Genomic DNA, 16617 nt, shown 5'->3' with positions numbered 1-16617 from the left:
CACTTGCCAGCATTCTCACATGAAGGGGAAAGTTGCCATTAGTCCTTCACAGCAAAAGGGCCATGTGTGTTCACTTATCCATTACCTCCACAATCCTAGTCACCAGGAGAATGTATGGAAACTTACCAAAAAAAACCCCAACAACAGCCACTTTACATGTGTTCTCACAGTTTTTGGGTTGCTTCCTTCCCTAGATGCTTCAAGTGTGGGAGATTAGCAGCCAAACCTAACAAATGCATATTCTTGCTAATTAACGTGAGAAGGGTCTAAGTCAGGGGTCTGCAACCCGCGGCTCCGGAGCCGCATGTGGCTCTTTTACACCTTTGCCGCGGCTCTGGGGCGGATACTAGCAACGGGAGGAGGCGCATTGTGCGCCCCGACACTCTCCACTGTGGCGGGCGCTGTACTGGCTGTGACGTCGCATGGGGGCGGTGCGTGCGTTAGTCACGCACCATCCCGACGTCACCTTCCCGCCTGCCCGCTACATTGTAAGGGGCATGTACGCTGGTCACTGCATTGAAAGGGGGCATGTACGCTGGTCACTGTTTTGAAGGGGAGTGAAGAACACACACACAAAAAAAAGGTAACTTGTTAATTTAACGTTTCTATGAGGAGGAGTAATTCTGTGGGGTCAAACAAAGAAATAAAAAAAAAGTGACAAAAAAGTTATTTTTATAATGACGAGTTTTGGGGCTCCCAGTTTTTTTCCCTTCGGAAACGGGTCCAAGTGGCTCTTTTTGTCTTAAAGGTTGCAGACCCCTGGTCTAAGTCCACAGAGCTGATAGGCCATAGAAAGACAATTGGTAGAGAGGGTTCTGTGTGGTGTCATTTCCCCTCCTCTTCTGGAGAGGAAGTAGCATAAAGTACTTCCTGTTCCTCTCTCTCTCTTCCTGTGACCTGCCATGGGGGCAGATGTGCTCTGAAGCTGGTTATATTGTAAATGTAAGTATTTTGCCTGCGTAGTTTTTATTGCTGCCTTTGATGTGAACCAATGCAAGATCATAGTAAATAGATTATATTTTTATACTTACTTCCCAGGTTGTTGACTGAATCTTTATTAAGCGGGGTAAGAAAGGTGAGCCAGCTTACTTCATAGCTGGACTTGCTCAAAACAAGACTTTACAGCCTAATTCTTATTCTTTTCATTTTGATGCCAAGAATGGGATTTTGTAACTCTGTTTAACCAACACACATGGGCACCTGGAGGGATAAATTGCAATTAATATATCCTCTCCTGACCAATTAAAACGCATCCCACGCCAAGCACTTAACATTTAAAACGCCCCAGATGGTGGCTTTTGGTTTGTCTCCATTGGTTCCCTTTCTTTCTTTTCTGGCCACCTTTGCCGCTCTGCCTGTTCTAGGAAATACACAATTTTAACTCTTTTTCCTTCTTCAGATTCCACACACCCCTAATCTAGTCCCACCCTTTTGAAATAATCATTGGATAATCACATAACACAGATAGATCAAAGTACTGCTTTAGCTTGCCCTGGGGTTGGGGCATGCCCAATGCAATTTTTCAACTACTTTTCTTTGGCCTTCAGATATTTTCTGCCACCCTAGGCCACATCACTTTAGAAAGTCTCCTTAGGCTGGATGTAGACACGCTGCAAAAGAAGACTGGAATGTGATGGAAGAGTTTGAAGGTGGTAGAATGAATTATAATCACATTTTTCAATGTTTCCAATGTAAAAACAACTCCCTGTTAGACTTTCAGCAGAGAAAGTGTTTGGCTAGAGCCATTCTTCCTGGTATGCAATGTTTTTATTTTATTTTATTTGCAGGGAGTTTTTATATCAGGGGTGGGGAAACTGTGCCTCTCCAGATGTTGTTGGAGTCCCACTCCCATCACCCATGGCTATTAGCTCTACTGGCTGGAACTGATGGGTGCTGGAGGGCCAAAGGTTTCCCACTCCCATCATATCTTGGAAAGCATTATAAAAATGGTGCCTGAAGCGGTGTGGTTGATTTTATCACCTCGTCCTCCCGCCTCCTCATTCTGCTGCATTTGCAACTGTGTCTCAAGTTGCAAAAGAAGTTTGCTATGTTGCATTTGGCAGGGGCAGGGATGGGAGAGAAATTTAGTTCAGTTTACACTTCAAGGCAAGCCTACTTAATCCACACTTCCCAAAACAATTTGCAAACCAAAACAAAGGCATCCTTCTAAAGTTACACATCTTTGAATTTTGTAATATCTTTCTCCAGTCTAGTGCTGTGTACATAGATGTATATACTATATACTAAGATAAAGTGTACATAAAAATGTTAGATTAGTGAAAATAGCATACAAAAAGCAATAAGAGGAAATTGCTTGCTTGTATATACAGTGGTACCTCAGGTTAAGTACTTAATTCATTCTGGAGGACCATACTTAACCTGAAACTGTTCTTAACCTGAAGCACCACTTTAGCTAATGGGGCCTCCCGTTGCCGCCGCGCCGCCGGAGCGCGATTTCTGTTCTCATCCTGAAGCAAAGTTCTTAACCTGAGGTACTATTTCTGGGTTAGTGGAGTCTGTAACCTGAAGCGGCTATAACCCGAGGTACCACTGTAAAGCTATTTTTCATACAAAAAAATGAGTATGAGAAGATATTTGCACTAAAATGTGGATAAATTTTCATGAGAACTTTAAAAAAATTGAAAATTGATTTGACAATGTGGAAAACTGCACTTTAGACCATTTGTACATGTTTTTTTTAACCATGAGTGGCAATGGCTCGCTGTCCAGAGTTTCAGGCAGGACTCTTTCCCACCTCTACCTGAAGATGCCTGGGAATGAACTTGGGCCTTCTGCATGCCAGGCCAAAGTTCTACCCCTGAGTTACAACCATTCCCTCATATACTGTATGAAAGGTGTGGGGAACCTTTGGCCCTCCAGATGTTGCTCAACTACAACTCCCATCAGCTTCAGCAAGCATGGCCAAAAGGACCAAAAGTTCACACCCCCTGCTGTATTAGAAACACACACACACACACACACACACCCTTAAGAGTGCAGAAGTCGTTCATTTATTTCATTTATTCATATAGCCATATCCTTCTTTTTACTCCAAATGGAGTCCCCAAAACAGGTTGTAAACAGAACAAAACAATAGCATCAATTTAAAACCACAAGTAATTTGTTTAAAAACAAAACTATATAAAAGGCATTTCTAAACAAGGCTGTTTCCCTGAAGGTTAGGAGGGAAGGGCTGAACAAACCTCTTGAGGAAGATTCCAGACCTTAGGATCCACCACTGAGAAGACTTGTCCCCCATAACCAACAAGCACACCTCAGGCAGCATTGAGCAACCAGACCTTTAAATGCAAATCATTTAGGTTTGCAATGGCTCCTTCTGTGTTTCTGAGCGGAATTCAAAGTACCACTTGTTGTCTTTAAACTTTAAAGACAACCAGTAGCACTTTGATTTGGGCTGAGAAACGCACCAGGATGCAAAGCAGATTAAATAGCAATGGAGTCAAATGCTCTAAATAACAACACACGCACCACATATCAACAGTCTGGCAGCGGCATTCTGAACCAGCTATAGTTTTCAGATCTTCAAAGGCAGCTCCACCTAGAGCATATTGTAACAGAACAACACAGTTGTTATGTGGTAGTTTGGATCTAGGCCATTATCTTCATGGGGTTTTTTTCTGCTGTGAAATCTGCCGTCGAGGTATGAAAGTAGGAGAACACTGCCACCTATTGAAAAATTGATAGCAATCTGGTTATTGAGGTATCTACATCTTTCCAAAAACAACTCCAACCCACTCCTAAGCCCAAGGGACTTTCAAATAGTTACACTGATCCTTGCTTATGTAACATATGTTGTTTGACGTTCTAACCAATTGTTGCATGTTCCTAGGTGTAAAGCAGGTGTCTAAGATTCAATAAGTCCTTGTTGTAAAATCCCACCACTACCAGGAACTCTCTTGGTGTCTTTAGGCAAGGTGCGCTCTCTTTGCTTATGCCCTGACCCTCTTCATATGCAAGACAGGAATAATAATATTGACCTACCTCTTTGGTTTGTTGCAAGGTTTAGAAACAGGATAATATATGTGGAGTGCCTGCTTAGAAAGATGGAAAGCAGTCACCAGAACAAGAATGTCTAAGCAGATGATAATAACCTGTCACCATTGTTCAGTCAGCCCATGTTTGCATTGGTTTAGCTAATTGATATTGCCAGAAGTTGCTTCCAGGCAGGACTGTAAAAACAAAAGCTGCTCAGGAAGCCAAATCTTTATGTGTGCAGAATTCCTTTCTACAGGCACTTTGCAGTCCCGGCACATTACTCTACCCACCAGTCTGTCTTAGTGAGAGCCAGAACATTTCACTTTTCCAATTAGTAATTTTCATCATGTTCATTCTACTGAGCATAACACCACTTTGGAACCACATTTCTTTTTATTCCCTGGTAGAAAATCCCCTCTCCCTCTGCTTTATAGATTTCCTCTCATATATGACAGCCAATGCCATATATTTGTTGAAATGCCCTTTTCAGTTTGAGAAGATAAAAGGAGCTAGCTAGCAATTTCAGCAGAATATTGTTAAATATCAGCGAGTGCCTCCAAAAAGTGGCAATGAATGCCATGTTGCAGTTCGGATATTACATTTGGCATAATATTTTCCATACTGCCCCCCCCCAAAAAAAGATATTGGAAATGTTCCATTGTATATTGCACTTAAAACACACTTAAAATGTTGTTTTTGCATATATAACTGAGTCCCTTGTCTACACACATTAGGGAGATGCACATATGCAGGAGGAAGAGTGGTCAGATCATTAGTTCAGTCACTGTGTACAAGGCAGATTACATATATATTATACTTGTACCAGAGGGAATTAGCAATCACAGTGTCAAGGAAGGTATATTACAAAAATGGAAGATTGATTGCTATGCAGTTTGTCAAAGAAACTGGCAGTATTTAAATTTGACCTTTGGATAGCGCTAAGACCCTAATGCCAGTTACAGAGAGGAGAAGGCAATTACCACAAAACTGGCATGCACAGAGCTGTATTAGGTTAAAGAGGGAAGTTCAATGCAAATACTCCTATCTGTGGGCTTGGGGTACTGGGTTCTGAGACCAGAAAGGGGAACCATCTGTAAGACTTGGGTATTTGCTGCCTATGCCCGCATCTGGTCAGGTGAAGTGATATGTCCTAGACAAAGTGACATATGCTGCTTTGCGTATAAGGACTGTAGGCACATTTGTTTTGGCGCAGACAAGCAATTGCCTTGCTTTGGTGTCCATCCTGCGTCTATAAAGGCTGGGAAGCCTAGCAGGCCGCTTTGCTGCTAAGTCTACATCTTCTTTTAATAAAGCAGTAGAATTGGCCATTCTGATGTTTTTGACATCCTTCTTTGATATCCCTGTACCCAACCCCTCCCCTGAGCCCTGCTTTGGGCCTGCAGTTCAGAACAGAGAGAAAGTGAAGTGAAAATTAATACCTTGACTGTTCCAAGATGGGAAAAGTGGAGAAGCTCTTCTTCAAAGGGTAGCAGTAAATCAGTAAGCTGTCTTTGTGTTAGGACACTGGGGGTTTCGCCATTCCTCACAAATCCTTGGCCATCAGACACTCTGGCTCTTAAAGATAGCTCTTGCTGTCAACAAACCACCACAGAAAAGGCAATGATAGGAGGCAAAGGATAGAATGAGCCCTCATAGGTTTCCTTGAGCCCAACATTGCATGAAACTGATCTTGCAATGAATTAATATTTGTTGCTCTTGAGCCTCGACAGAAGCCCCGAGTATAAAAATAACAGATGGAAAGGAAGGTAGAAGACACTGAGGACAGAGGTAACGAAAGGGAGCCAAAATGACTAGAACCGGAGCAATCTAAGCTAGGAAAGATACCATGAAAACTAATGTTTTGAAGTTTGATTCTAAGCCACGTAAGAATAGTTTAGCACATACAGTAGTACCTCAGGTTAAGTACTTAATTTGTTCCGGAGGTCCGTACTTAACCTGAAACTGTTCTTAACCTGAAGCACCACTTTAGCTAATGGGGCCTCCTGCTGTTGCTGCTACGCCGCTGGAGCACGATTTCTGTTCTCATCCTGAAGCAAAGTTCTTAACCCAAGGTAAAATTTCTGGTTTAGCGGAGTCTGTAACCTGAAGCATATGTAACCTGAAGCGTATGTAACCCAAGGTACCACTGTACTTGAAAGCAAGTTGCACTGAAGCATTGAGACTTGCTTCCATGCCAACATGTTTAGTATCTAATGGATAATTTTATTTCATGCATGTGCATTTTAATCTGTTTTAATTTTGATATGGCAACCTTCTCTTTCAGTTAATGAACATATCACCATTATTTTCCTGCCTGAAATGTCACGTGCCTTCAGAAGGCATCTCTCCACATTCCTATCCTAAGTACCAGCCAGACTGCCCTATATGTGCCTGCAATACTGCTAGTTCCTTCATGGTTTCCTCCTACTCCTCTATTCTCCTGTGAAATTGACAAAGTCAGGGGGAAACGATATCAGATTCACTTGTGCCTCTAGTTTCTTGGTTGATAAAAGTATTCCTGTGTGCAACTAGACTGGTGTGCTGTGCATACATAATTTTTGAAGTAGGAAAAAAAAACTGCCTGCTCTGCTGAGTAGTAACAGCAACAGCAGCAGAGAAGTGAGATGGACATGTGATGCTCTCATAGCCTCCATGAAAGTGCTAAGGTTTCCGCCTCAACATTCTTAGTTTCACAAGAGAGGGAAGAAGGGACATGGTAAAGGGAAATCTGCCTCTATAAAACTCACTTCCATAGAGAGGAAAACATTCCCAAATACATACACTGTAGTTCAATACAAGAAAAATGGTGGGTGGACTATAAATTGAGATTCAGATACATAACATGTTCGCAAGTGGCATAATAATGCAAGAAGCATGAAATGCAGCTATAAATGCCTTCCTGCACAGTCACTAATCACTTTAAAAATAAAATATTGTACAAGTAAATTTAAAATTGCTTTTCTATCTTTCACACATGAACAACATAAGGAAAAAGCAGCACCTCTACAACAGGGGTGGGTCACCTTTTCCAGATTCTGACCTCTCCCACCACCACCCCTCAGGCCATTTTGGCAGGTGCACAGGGCCCACATAGCAACCAGCTGATGCCATTGAGTGAGGTGACAACTTCAAAAGGGCTTCCTGTCAGCAAAGTTGTGTGTAGAGAAAAACTCTGTGTGCACAGTTTGACTCCAAACTTCAGTTTGGTCTGCATGAGCTTCATTGGGCATGGCAGAACAGGATTGGCAGCAGTCGAAGTGCACACAGGAGTTGGTGGCTGCTGCTGCTTTTCACTGAATTCCCCTCTGCCCATATTTTCCAATTGCAAAAAAGTGAAAACGTGTCCTTGATAATTCAGCACAGGGTTACCATGTCCTGGATTTCATTTATTGATAATAAATAATTGATAGCAAACAATTGCAAAAAAAAAAAAAAGGGAAAACATGTCCTTGCTAATTCAGCATAGCGATACCATGTCCTGGATTTCATTTATTGATAATAAATCACTTTTGATTTAGCACCTGTTTCTGGTCAAGTGAATTAGACACTTTGTTAATGAGAAGCTGGGTCTTTCATTGCTTTCCCTTTACGAGAATGCAAATAGGAGCTGCTGCTGTTGTCCTTGTTATGGTAACACGTTTCTATGCTTCCTTCATGGCCAGCGATTCAGTTCCAAAAAGGAGCAAGCAGCTGTGAGTCAGATGCTCTTCAGACATCTGTGTCCTTTCCCAGAGAAAGTTTTGGGGATGCAGCTTTTAAGATTACTCTGGGGGGAAATGCCACACAAAGTATAACAATTCAGCTGCTGATCGGAATGCGATGCTGTGGTTATGCCACATCCGGTGTTACACTGACACTCGAGTCACCTAAAGCAGGGAATGAGAACCCGTGTCCCTCCAGGCGCTGCTGGGATCCCCTCAGCCCAGGCCAGCATGCCCAACGGTCAGAGGCGCATCCTGGAGGGCGGCCAAGCTTCCTCCCGTGACGAGCCTGCATTCCGCCTCACAGTCAGCGGGACATGCGCAACTGCGCCTCAGCGGAGCACAAGCGGGGAACAGCCGCGAGGGGAAGAGGGCGGGCGTGTCAGTGTCGGCCGTCGGGTCCCGCCCCCAGAAGCAGCCCTTCCTCCCGCCGGGCCTCGGCGCTGCCATTCTCTTTCCTCCCTTCGCCGGCGGCCAGCGAGACGTGCCATGGAGCCACCGCGCGCCGGGACACCCACAGAATGCCAGGGGGCGGCGGGGAGCGCGAGGCGCCCGCGGCGGTTGGCGACGCGGCCGTTGGCCGTTGGCGTGCTACTGGTGCTGGCGGCGGTCATGACCGAGGAGGCGGCCACCGCCGAGGCTGCGCAGGGCTCGGGCGACGAGAAGTGCCACTACTACGCGGGGGGCCAGGTGTACCCGGGCGAGGCGTCGCGGGTGCCCGTCCGAGACCACTCGCTGCACCTCAGCAAGGCCAAGAGTAGGTGCCGGAGAGGCCCGGCGAGGCGAGGGAGGGAAGGAGCGAGCGGGGAGGCGGGAGGGAGAGAGACAAGAGGCGGCTGCCTCGTCGCCTCATCCTCGGCGCTGAGGGAGAAGGGGCGGCGGCCAGGATGAGCCCCTCAGCCTAGCCTTTCCCCCTCCCTGCTCCCTCTGCTTTTTTTTTACTATTCGTTATTGTTCATCTCGACGTTGGCATTGTGCAAAGCAAAGCAAAACCCCACACACCCACAGCCCCCGCTCCAGTTTTGTTCCCTTGCGGGGAAGAGAATTTACGGGGGTGGGGGAAACGCGGGTGCTGCTGAGACGCGCAGGACGTGCCGTGTTAGTTAGAGACGCTGCTGGGGGGGGGGGGGGGACGGGAAATGATGTCGCTGCCGCAACGTGGCTTCTTGTCGTTGTTGATCTCTTGCAGCAGAAAAGAAGGGGAGAGAGAGGCCTTCAAAGAAGAAAAGTGATTTATGGTGGAATAATTTGTTTCGCAGCACAACACGAAAGCTTATTCCGCAATAGGCAAAACAGAATCAAGTGGCCACAGGCCTCATCCGTGTTTCTTCTTAAGCTCCCCTTCCAAAAAGGAACAGCGGGTTAAAGCCAAAAAAAGTGCTCTCTGCCTGCAAATTGGGTAGAGTTTTGAAGGCTTCCCCCCACCCAGCGCAAATGGTAGCATGAGAATGGGTTAAATTTAAAAGAAGCACCTCCCTCTTGTTTCAAATATTTACTTTCCTTGTCGGTGCGCAGTTGATTAGAGGTTGTTTTATTTTGTAAGGACACGTCAGACAAAGGCCATTGCTTTGCAAGTGCAGAGAGGTTTTTAAAAGAAGTAGTTTAAGGCTGCAATCCTACACCTACTTACTTAGGAGTTACCCCCATTGAACACAGTACTTCAGTGAGTAGCCATGTGTTTTACAGCATTCTGAAATGATAGGGTGGCATTCTGTACTACAGTACAATCAACTTAATATGCTGTTTTTCAAAAAGGTTTCACCTAATTACCTCTTAGGGATGCGGGTGGCTCTGTGGGTAAAAGCCTCAGCGCCTAGGGCTTGCCGATCGAAAGGTCGGTAGTTAGAATCCCCACGGCGGGGTGCGCTCCCGTTGCTCGGTCCCAGTGCCTTCCAACCTAGCAGTTTGAAAAGCACCCCCGGGTGCAAGTAGATAAATAGGGACCGCTTACTGGCGGTAAGGTAAACGGCATTTCCGTGTGCTGCGCTGGCTCGCCAGATGCAGCTTTGTCACGCTGGCCACGTGACCCGGAAGCGCTGGCCCTCGGCCTCTTGAGTGAGATGGGCGCACAACTCTAGAGTCTGTCAAGACTGGCCCGTACGGGCAGGGGTACCTTTACCTTTTTAAGTACCTCTTGGTAAGAAAACTGCAAGATTGAATAATCTGACAGAATTCTTGTTTGTTTTTTAGACAATTTGCAAAGAAGACAAACTTTGTATCCAATAGTGACTTAGTTCCAAGAGTGGCTTGTCTATTTTTGTAAATAGTCATCATAAACTGATCTAGTAAGAAGGTGCTTTGCGTATATGTCTTTAGGTTGCAATCCTAATTCATATACATACTGTACTTACATTTAATTCAGTAGGGCTTACATCTGAGTAGATACAGAGAGAGTTTTGTTAATCAATGGACAGTGATTCTTTAGTTTTCATACTTGGGCTGCAGTTTGGCCCATTTTTTATATAGCTCAATTATGTTTTTCATCAAGTATCTTCAGTGTCACCAAGCACTGATTACTATGATTTAGACTGCCACCTTTCATGGTGCCATTGAAGATACTGTCGGATGCAATATATTTGAATATCAGCTGCTGGGAATCAGAACAGGGAGGGTGCTTAGCCACTCTGGTCCCATTTGCAGACTTCCCATATGTGTCTGTCTGGCTACCACTAGAATAGGATGCTGAAGTAGCATCCTTTGGCCTGAATCCAGCTGGTTTCTTCTGATGATATCATACTCTAACCTTGTGAAGTATGAGTTAACAAAAGTTTTGTAGAATCTCAAATCCCAATCTTCAGCACTGCACCTATCCCTTTAGCTGCCATTTCTTAGTGCACACCTTTGTACCAACATATTCCATTCACCCATCCTATGAATTTCCAAATTTGTGCTGACATAGTTCCAAACATTTGTGTTGCACACATCACCGGCAAATAAATAAATAAATAAAAACGTGTGCTATGGCATTAGTGTATGTTTGTTGGTACACCAGTTCTCAATAACTTACTGAAAGTCATAAGAACCACAACTGAAATAATTTTTCCAATATTTGAGTTCTTCCAGCATTGCTTCTTTAAAATGAACATTATATATTTTAATCTATTCAAAGAGAAATATTGCACTTATATCCCAGCACAATCAGGCAAAATGAATTAAAGTACAATGTATCCTTCATTTTTAGTTTCCGAACCAGCACCCTATTGGGAAGGAACAGCAGTCATCAATGGAGAGTTTAAAGAGCTGAAATTAACGGATTTTGAAGGAAAATACCTTGTTTTCTTCTTTTATCCACTTGACTTGTAAGCAAAACACATGATATATATGTATATTTTCACAATATAATGCTTGCTGATCATAGCAGTCTTTTCGTTTTTAGGCCAAAAAAATTGCTTATTTAACAGGAATAAGAATTAGAAAATATAAAATTATGAAAGTGGCTACGGAAATCCCACAAATTATAATCCTAAATGTTTTCTCGGTTTACTGGGGTAATATGTGTGAAATTCACAATGATCCATGGGTGGGGGCAGGGGGGCAGCTGCCCCCATCAAGTAAATAAAAAAAAATAACCTAACTAAGTGACCAATTGCATCGCAGATAACTCAGTTCTGCCCCACCTCCCAACATAATTCCTGCCTCCCCTTCCCCCCTCAAATAAATCCTGGCTACTCCCATGCAATGGTCATCAATCCTTCTAATTCTGAACTTGTGTGGTCTGATTTTTTTAGAGTAGGACAACAGGACAGGGCCTCCTAGAGATATGGTAGTAGTCTCTATGCAAGCTGGTAGTTTGTAAAAGGGATAACAGCCCAGCAAGGACTCATGCTCAGGGCCCTTACTCTCCAGAAATGTCCCACTATACATAGCAGAGCCCTGTAGCACTATGTAGCAAGCAAAAGCAAGCTCACCCAGTGGTGTGGAGCAGCAATGCCACTTTGCTGGCCACAGGGCTACAGCTATTTACCAAGAGCAGTGAAATGGTGGGGAGGTTGATGTGGTACAGGAACACTGGATGGCTGCACCAGTGTGCCCCATCACACCAATCTTCCTGCTACTTCATCCCTCCTCCTGGTAATTGGCATCCATCCCACTGCCATATAGTTGATTGATTTTTGAAGTGAAGGACAAATAAGATAGTTTTCTATTAAACATAATAATGTTGAACTTGACTGCTGCTTTCAGACTGGAAATAGAATTTTCTGTCTAGTAGTTCACTCAAAATATTTGCTGTAGCACCATATAAGTATTTAGGATGTCACATATCAACAGCTATGCGAACACATCACAGAGTATGTTGTTATTCTGGCACTGCAAAATGGCTGAACAGAATACACTGCCAAAAATGTTTAGAATAGGATGCTAGAGTTTTAGAAGTTGTAATGGAGTAAAACTTGTTTTCCTACATGCATCCTTGAATCAGTGACCAATGAAGGCTATAAATGGGCAGGCATAAATAAAAGAAAATAATAAATAGCTGGAAAATTGAGTGCTTTGCAGAAAGCAGTTCATTTCTGTTTTAGTGATTGGTTATAAGTAGGGATCTGTTCTTTTTAGAAATTTACGTTTTGGTCTCTCTTTAAATTTAGCACATTTGTATGTCCAACGGAGATCATTGCCTTTAGTGACAGAATTGAAGAATTCAGAGCAATAGGTGCTGAAGTGGTTGCTTGCTCAGTAGACTCGCAGTTCACTCATTTAGCATGGTAAGTCCTTTTTCCCTTTCATTTACACAACTTACTGGTAGCTGTTACATTTTCTGTACAAAGCAGAAATCTTGATTGGAAACTTGGGACTGTTAAGTAACTGCAGCCATCCCATGAGTATAGCTGCCCGGTTACAGGCCTGTCAATGGCAGGAAGCATGTGTTGTCAGGAAACTTCCATTTCTGGAGAAGTGTACACAGGAGAGGGTGAGGGAGATGCAAAGACTAGATCAGGTCCATTAAATTCACCACCTATCATGTAGAGTAGATACTGTGAATGATACTAAGTTGACAGTGCAGGTATGGAATAGTTCTCACTGAAGTATTTGGTGATCTTCATTGCTATAGGATTAATACAGCTCGGAAGCAAGGAGGATTGGGACCAATAAAGATACCACTTCTTTCAGATTTGACACACCAGATCTCAAAAGATTATGGAGTTTACCTAGAGGATCAAGGACATGCTCTTAGGTATAATGTTAACTATTCCATTTCCTTCTCTGTCTGCTATTCAAATAGTTATAGATTATTGTCATATTTTTCCTACATGATGCTGTATCAAAATTCTGTTACATTCAACAAAAATCTGTGTTTAAAAAAGTTGCAAGATCAGAATTGCTAATTTTACAACAGCAGTCTATTGGAGAGAAAAACTTGACTAGAACAAGAGCACAGTTCTTAAAATCTTGGTTAGCAATTAGTTATTTCAGTGGATCTATAACGTGCATAGTTAGATCCCATAGTGAAATAAAATGTATTGCTTTCGGTGAAGAGTTGATACAGGTGTTTCGCAGACAGGTGTAATATATATATGCACAGAATGAGGTTATTGATACTTGTCTTGCCAATTTCTCTTATATTTATGTTTCCACAGAGGCCTGTTCATTATTGATGGTAAGAAAAATCTTCGACAAATCACAATGAATGATCTTCCTGTTGGCAGATCTGTAGATGAGACTCTTCGTCTAGTACAAGCATTCCAGTATACTGACGAACATGGAGAAGGTATTTCCTGCAGGGTTAAACATTCAGTTGCCTACACAGAAAAGAAAGATTTCTTCTAGATAGCAAGTAAGAAAGCTGAGACTGTTAGATATTTTGACAAATTACTGTTGGTCTTAACATTTCTAGCAGCCTTCAATACTATGATGCCTGGTTCCTGGTATTAGTTGTAAAACTAATTGAAAAGTTCTCAGTCTATGATTTAAATCCTACTTCATTCAGCTACCTCATCATATACAGATTTGCAGTTGCAGAAAATGAATTATTTCTTTCATGTTCCACAGAATAAAAGGAATAGGAAGGCAGGGTTATTTTTAACCATGAGCTTAATGTCTCCTTTCCTTGTCTTCTTAGTTTGCCCTGCTGGTTGGAGACCAGGCAGTGAAACAGTAAGTTGGTGTTTATAAATATAATTGGAACATAGTTTTTCCTTGAATGCTCCATTTGAAATTTTTTATCTTATGTCATGTGGGGAATGTTATCAGCAGGCCAAAAGCAATGCATGGGCAATTTGAATGCCATTTGAAACTTTGCCTTTTACTTCTTCATCTTATCTCTATCAGCTTTTCCAGCATGCTTTTCTTGCTAAGATTTTACAGTGAAGGAAAAATCAAGACGAATTATTTCCTTAAGGTGCTTGCATGTTAGATAACTGCTACATGAATAGTATTATAGTTGTGCAAAAACCTGCTCCAGAACTCTATAACATTTCAGTAAGATACAAAAAATCACAAGTACAGTGGTGCCCCGCAAGACGAATGCCTCACAAGACGGAAAACCCGCAAGACGAAAGGGTTTTCCGTCTGCAGAGGCGCTTCGCAGGACGAAAAATGACGAAAAAAATTGAATTATTATTATTTTTTTGCTCCAAAACCCCTTATTTTGAATCGCTAAGCTGCTAAAAGCATTTTAGCAGCAAAACCGCTAATCCCCCACCCCTTAAAAAGCCGTTTTTAGCTCTTAAATCGCCAATAGCGCTAATAGCGCTACTCCGTCAATGGGCTTGCTTCACAAGACGAAAAAACCGCAAGACGAAAAGACCCGCGGAACGGATTCTTTTCGTCTTGCGAGGCACCACTGTACTAGTAATTTTACACTCTTAACTTATAACAGTATGTTCGTTGGTCAATAGATTTCCCAGTCTCTGAATACATCCACTTAGGCTACAGTCTTATGCACATTTAACTTGGAATAAGTCCCCTTAAATTCAATTGGAGTTAATTTTGAGTATGTATACACAGGGCTGCAGTCTTTATAAACATTTTGTACAAGTATTTGCCATTTATTTCTACATTATAGACTTTCAGAATAAAGAAACATTAAAGTTGAGGGATATTAATCTGAGTTTTTTGGCCAGTGACTTGACAAGTGCAGCAATGGAATAACATGTGGTTCATCACAAGTGCAATTGTAGACAGGTCACAAAAGAACCCTGCATGTGTTCTCAAGACAGTTCTACATCCCTACAGTAGTTTGTTTTATCCTGACATGTTACTGAAGGACACCGATGATTCCGATCTTCCCCCTTATGATTTTGGGTACAATCTGAAGAGCATTAGGTGCACCTTGGTACCAGAAAAATCCATGGTGCAATCCTATGTTCACATTATGATTGGGGTGTATGTGTCACCATATCCAGTGTGTGAGGGGAAGAACACAGTCAGAAAATAGAAAATACAAAATCCATACAAGCAAGAAGCATTATCAAAGATCATGGACACATTCCAGACAAGCAAAAACACTGGTTAGAGAGCAGGGCCAGTGAGGGGAGAGGGAAAGATAAGATGCATGGAGGGGCAGGGCTACCCACCCTTGGTTTACCATATCTGAACTGGTGTAACTGTAGTTCTTACCAGGAAATGTGTGTGTTGAGCAGCAGCAGGAGAGGTAGGGCACATGAGTCGGTAGGGTACTCTGTATCATCAAACTATTGTGACATGAAAACAGGAATACACTAATAGCTGTAGCCATGCCTTCTGCATGTGTTTAGATCAAACCTGAAGATGCTATGAGAATGTGGTGGCCAAGAGAAGATTTGTAAGTACCGTTGGGTATTGGAGTACCTGTGTTATCTTGGGGAACTCATTGGAGGATGGATGGGTCTAATATACATCCAATCATCAGCACAGGACTTAGTTCACTTTATACAGCAGATATATAACAAACATTAGACTATTTTGGTTTTGATTGCGACTTTTTTCTCCTTATCCAGATAATTCCAGATCCTGCAGGAAAACTGAAGTATTTTGGTAAAGTGAACTGACTGCTTTCTTCTACAATTCACAGCTAAGAATCTGCCAATAAAAGTTCCACTAATTTTGATAATTGCTTGTGTGTTGCTTCTTGGTAGAATTGTACCAGTGTTTCGTTCAGTGTGTATAAGGCTTCTTGTTCTACTAAAGTAGAATAATAGCAGTGAAGCAGTGCTAAAATATTACCATGTGAAATTACCCTCACTGTTGGAAGTCTCATGCTGCTAGTCACACTAATAACTATTTCTAACCCAACTATATGCATGTTTATTCTGAAGTAAGCATCGTGTTCCATAGAATTTAGTAAGTGTGCAAATTAATCTCACACACCGAAACCAAGGACACACACACACACCAGCTGATTGATCAACCCTGCTTTCTACAGGGAAAGCAGCTGCCTCCTTGCCTGACATCACAGGAAGGTAGGTGGGTATGGTTTGTGGAAAACAGCCTTGCAGGGCAAGCAGGAAGCCCACAGGCTGGAGGTTGCCCACTCCAATATATTGATTACATAATTCAGACTTCCCATATTCTATGATTACTATTTTGAAAACGCAGAGTCAAAACAAATCAAGCGAACAACACAAACAACGCTGACCCCAAACTCTACATACATTAAACACAATAGAAACACCGCCACCCAACCCCACCCCCTTCCATTTCCCCTCTCTCCACCCCCCTCTTTCTTTTTTCTTTTCCTCTCCCCCTAATGCCTCAACAAATGAAATGGATTTGTAAAAATGTTACATGGAAAAACAACAACGAGGCATTACACTCACTTCTGTAAAACAAGAAAACCCTTAATAAAAATTAAAAAAAAAAAAACAAACAAATGAGTGCAAGATGGGCATGAGAAGAAGGTAATCATTGTTCATTTGTGCTGCCATCTGCTTATATTCTTGCAAAGGGTATAGGACTAGATGGAACTCGTTTCCAAATTAAGCCTAAACTTCAATTATTGAAT

At 42.6% G+C, this 16617-nt stretch overlaps 1 protein-coding gene and 1 long non-coding RNA gene across 7 annotated transcripts; one reads left to right on the top strand and one right to left on the bottom strand.

The window, feature by feature from the left end:
* Nucleotides 1–3313: 3313 nt before the first annotated feature.
* LOC310677110 lies at nucleotides 3314–10880 on the bottom strand. Of its 2 annotated transcripts, none has more exons than XR_014510921.1 (3): nucleotides 9829–10880; nucleotides 5436–9467; nucleotides 3314–3687 (listed from the first exon to the last, which is right to left on the bottom strand). It is a non-coding gene; the product is annotated as an uncharacterized lncRNA (long non-coding RNA). The 2 variants fall into 2 exon arrangements; XR_014510922.1 differs by lacking the exon at nucleotides 3314–3687 and adding an exon at nucleotides 4176–4190.
* Nucleotides 7929–15726, top strand: PRDX4 (peroxiredoxin 4; the record flags this gene model as incomplete). Of its 5 annotated transcripts, none has more annotated exons than XR_014510917.1 (8): nucleotides 7929–8454; nucleotides 10879–10996; nucleotides 12284–12400; nucleotides 12748–12870; nucleotides 13274–13470; nucleotides 13756–13790; nucleotides 15392–15438; nucleotides 15614–15726. XR_014510917.1 is itself a non-coding variant. In XM_083439478.1 (8 exons), 8 exons carry the CDS (start codon nucleotides 7929–7931, stop codon nucleotides 15615–15617), a joined length of 1101 nt encoding a protein of 366 aa, XP_083295604.1. In that variant the 3' UTR covers nucleotides 15618–15726. The 5 variants fall into 5 exon arrangements, 3 of the variants coding, with proteins under 3 accessions (XP_083295604.1, XP_083295603.1, XP_083295605.1); XM_083439478.1 differs by having other exon boundaries at nucleotides 13274–13404; XR_014510918.1 differs by lacking the exon at nucleotides 15614–15726 and having other exon boundaries at nucleotides 13274–13404; nucleotides 13756–14143; nucleotides 14488–15438.
* Nucleotides 15727–16617: the final 891 nt, after the last annotated feature.

Source organism: Podarcis tiliguerta (genome assembly GCF_965153285.1).
Source record: "Podarcis tiliguerta genome assembly, chromosome: 4".
NCBI classification, from domain to species: domain Eukaryota; kingdom Metazoa; phylum Chordata; class Lepidosauria; order Squamata; family Lacertidae; genus Podarcis; species Podarcis tiliguerta.
Note: the sequence above shows the minus strand (reverse complement) of the source record. Positions and strands in the feature narration are given on the sequence as shown.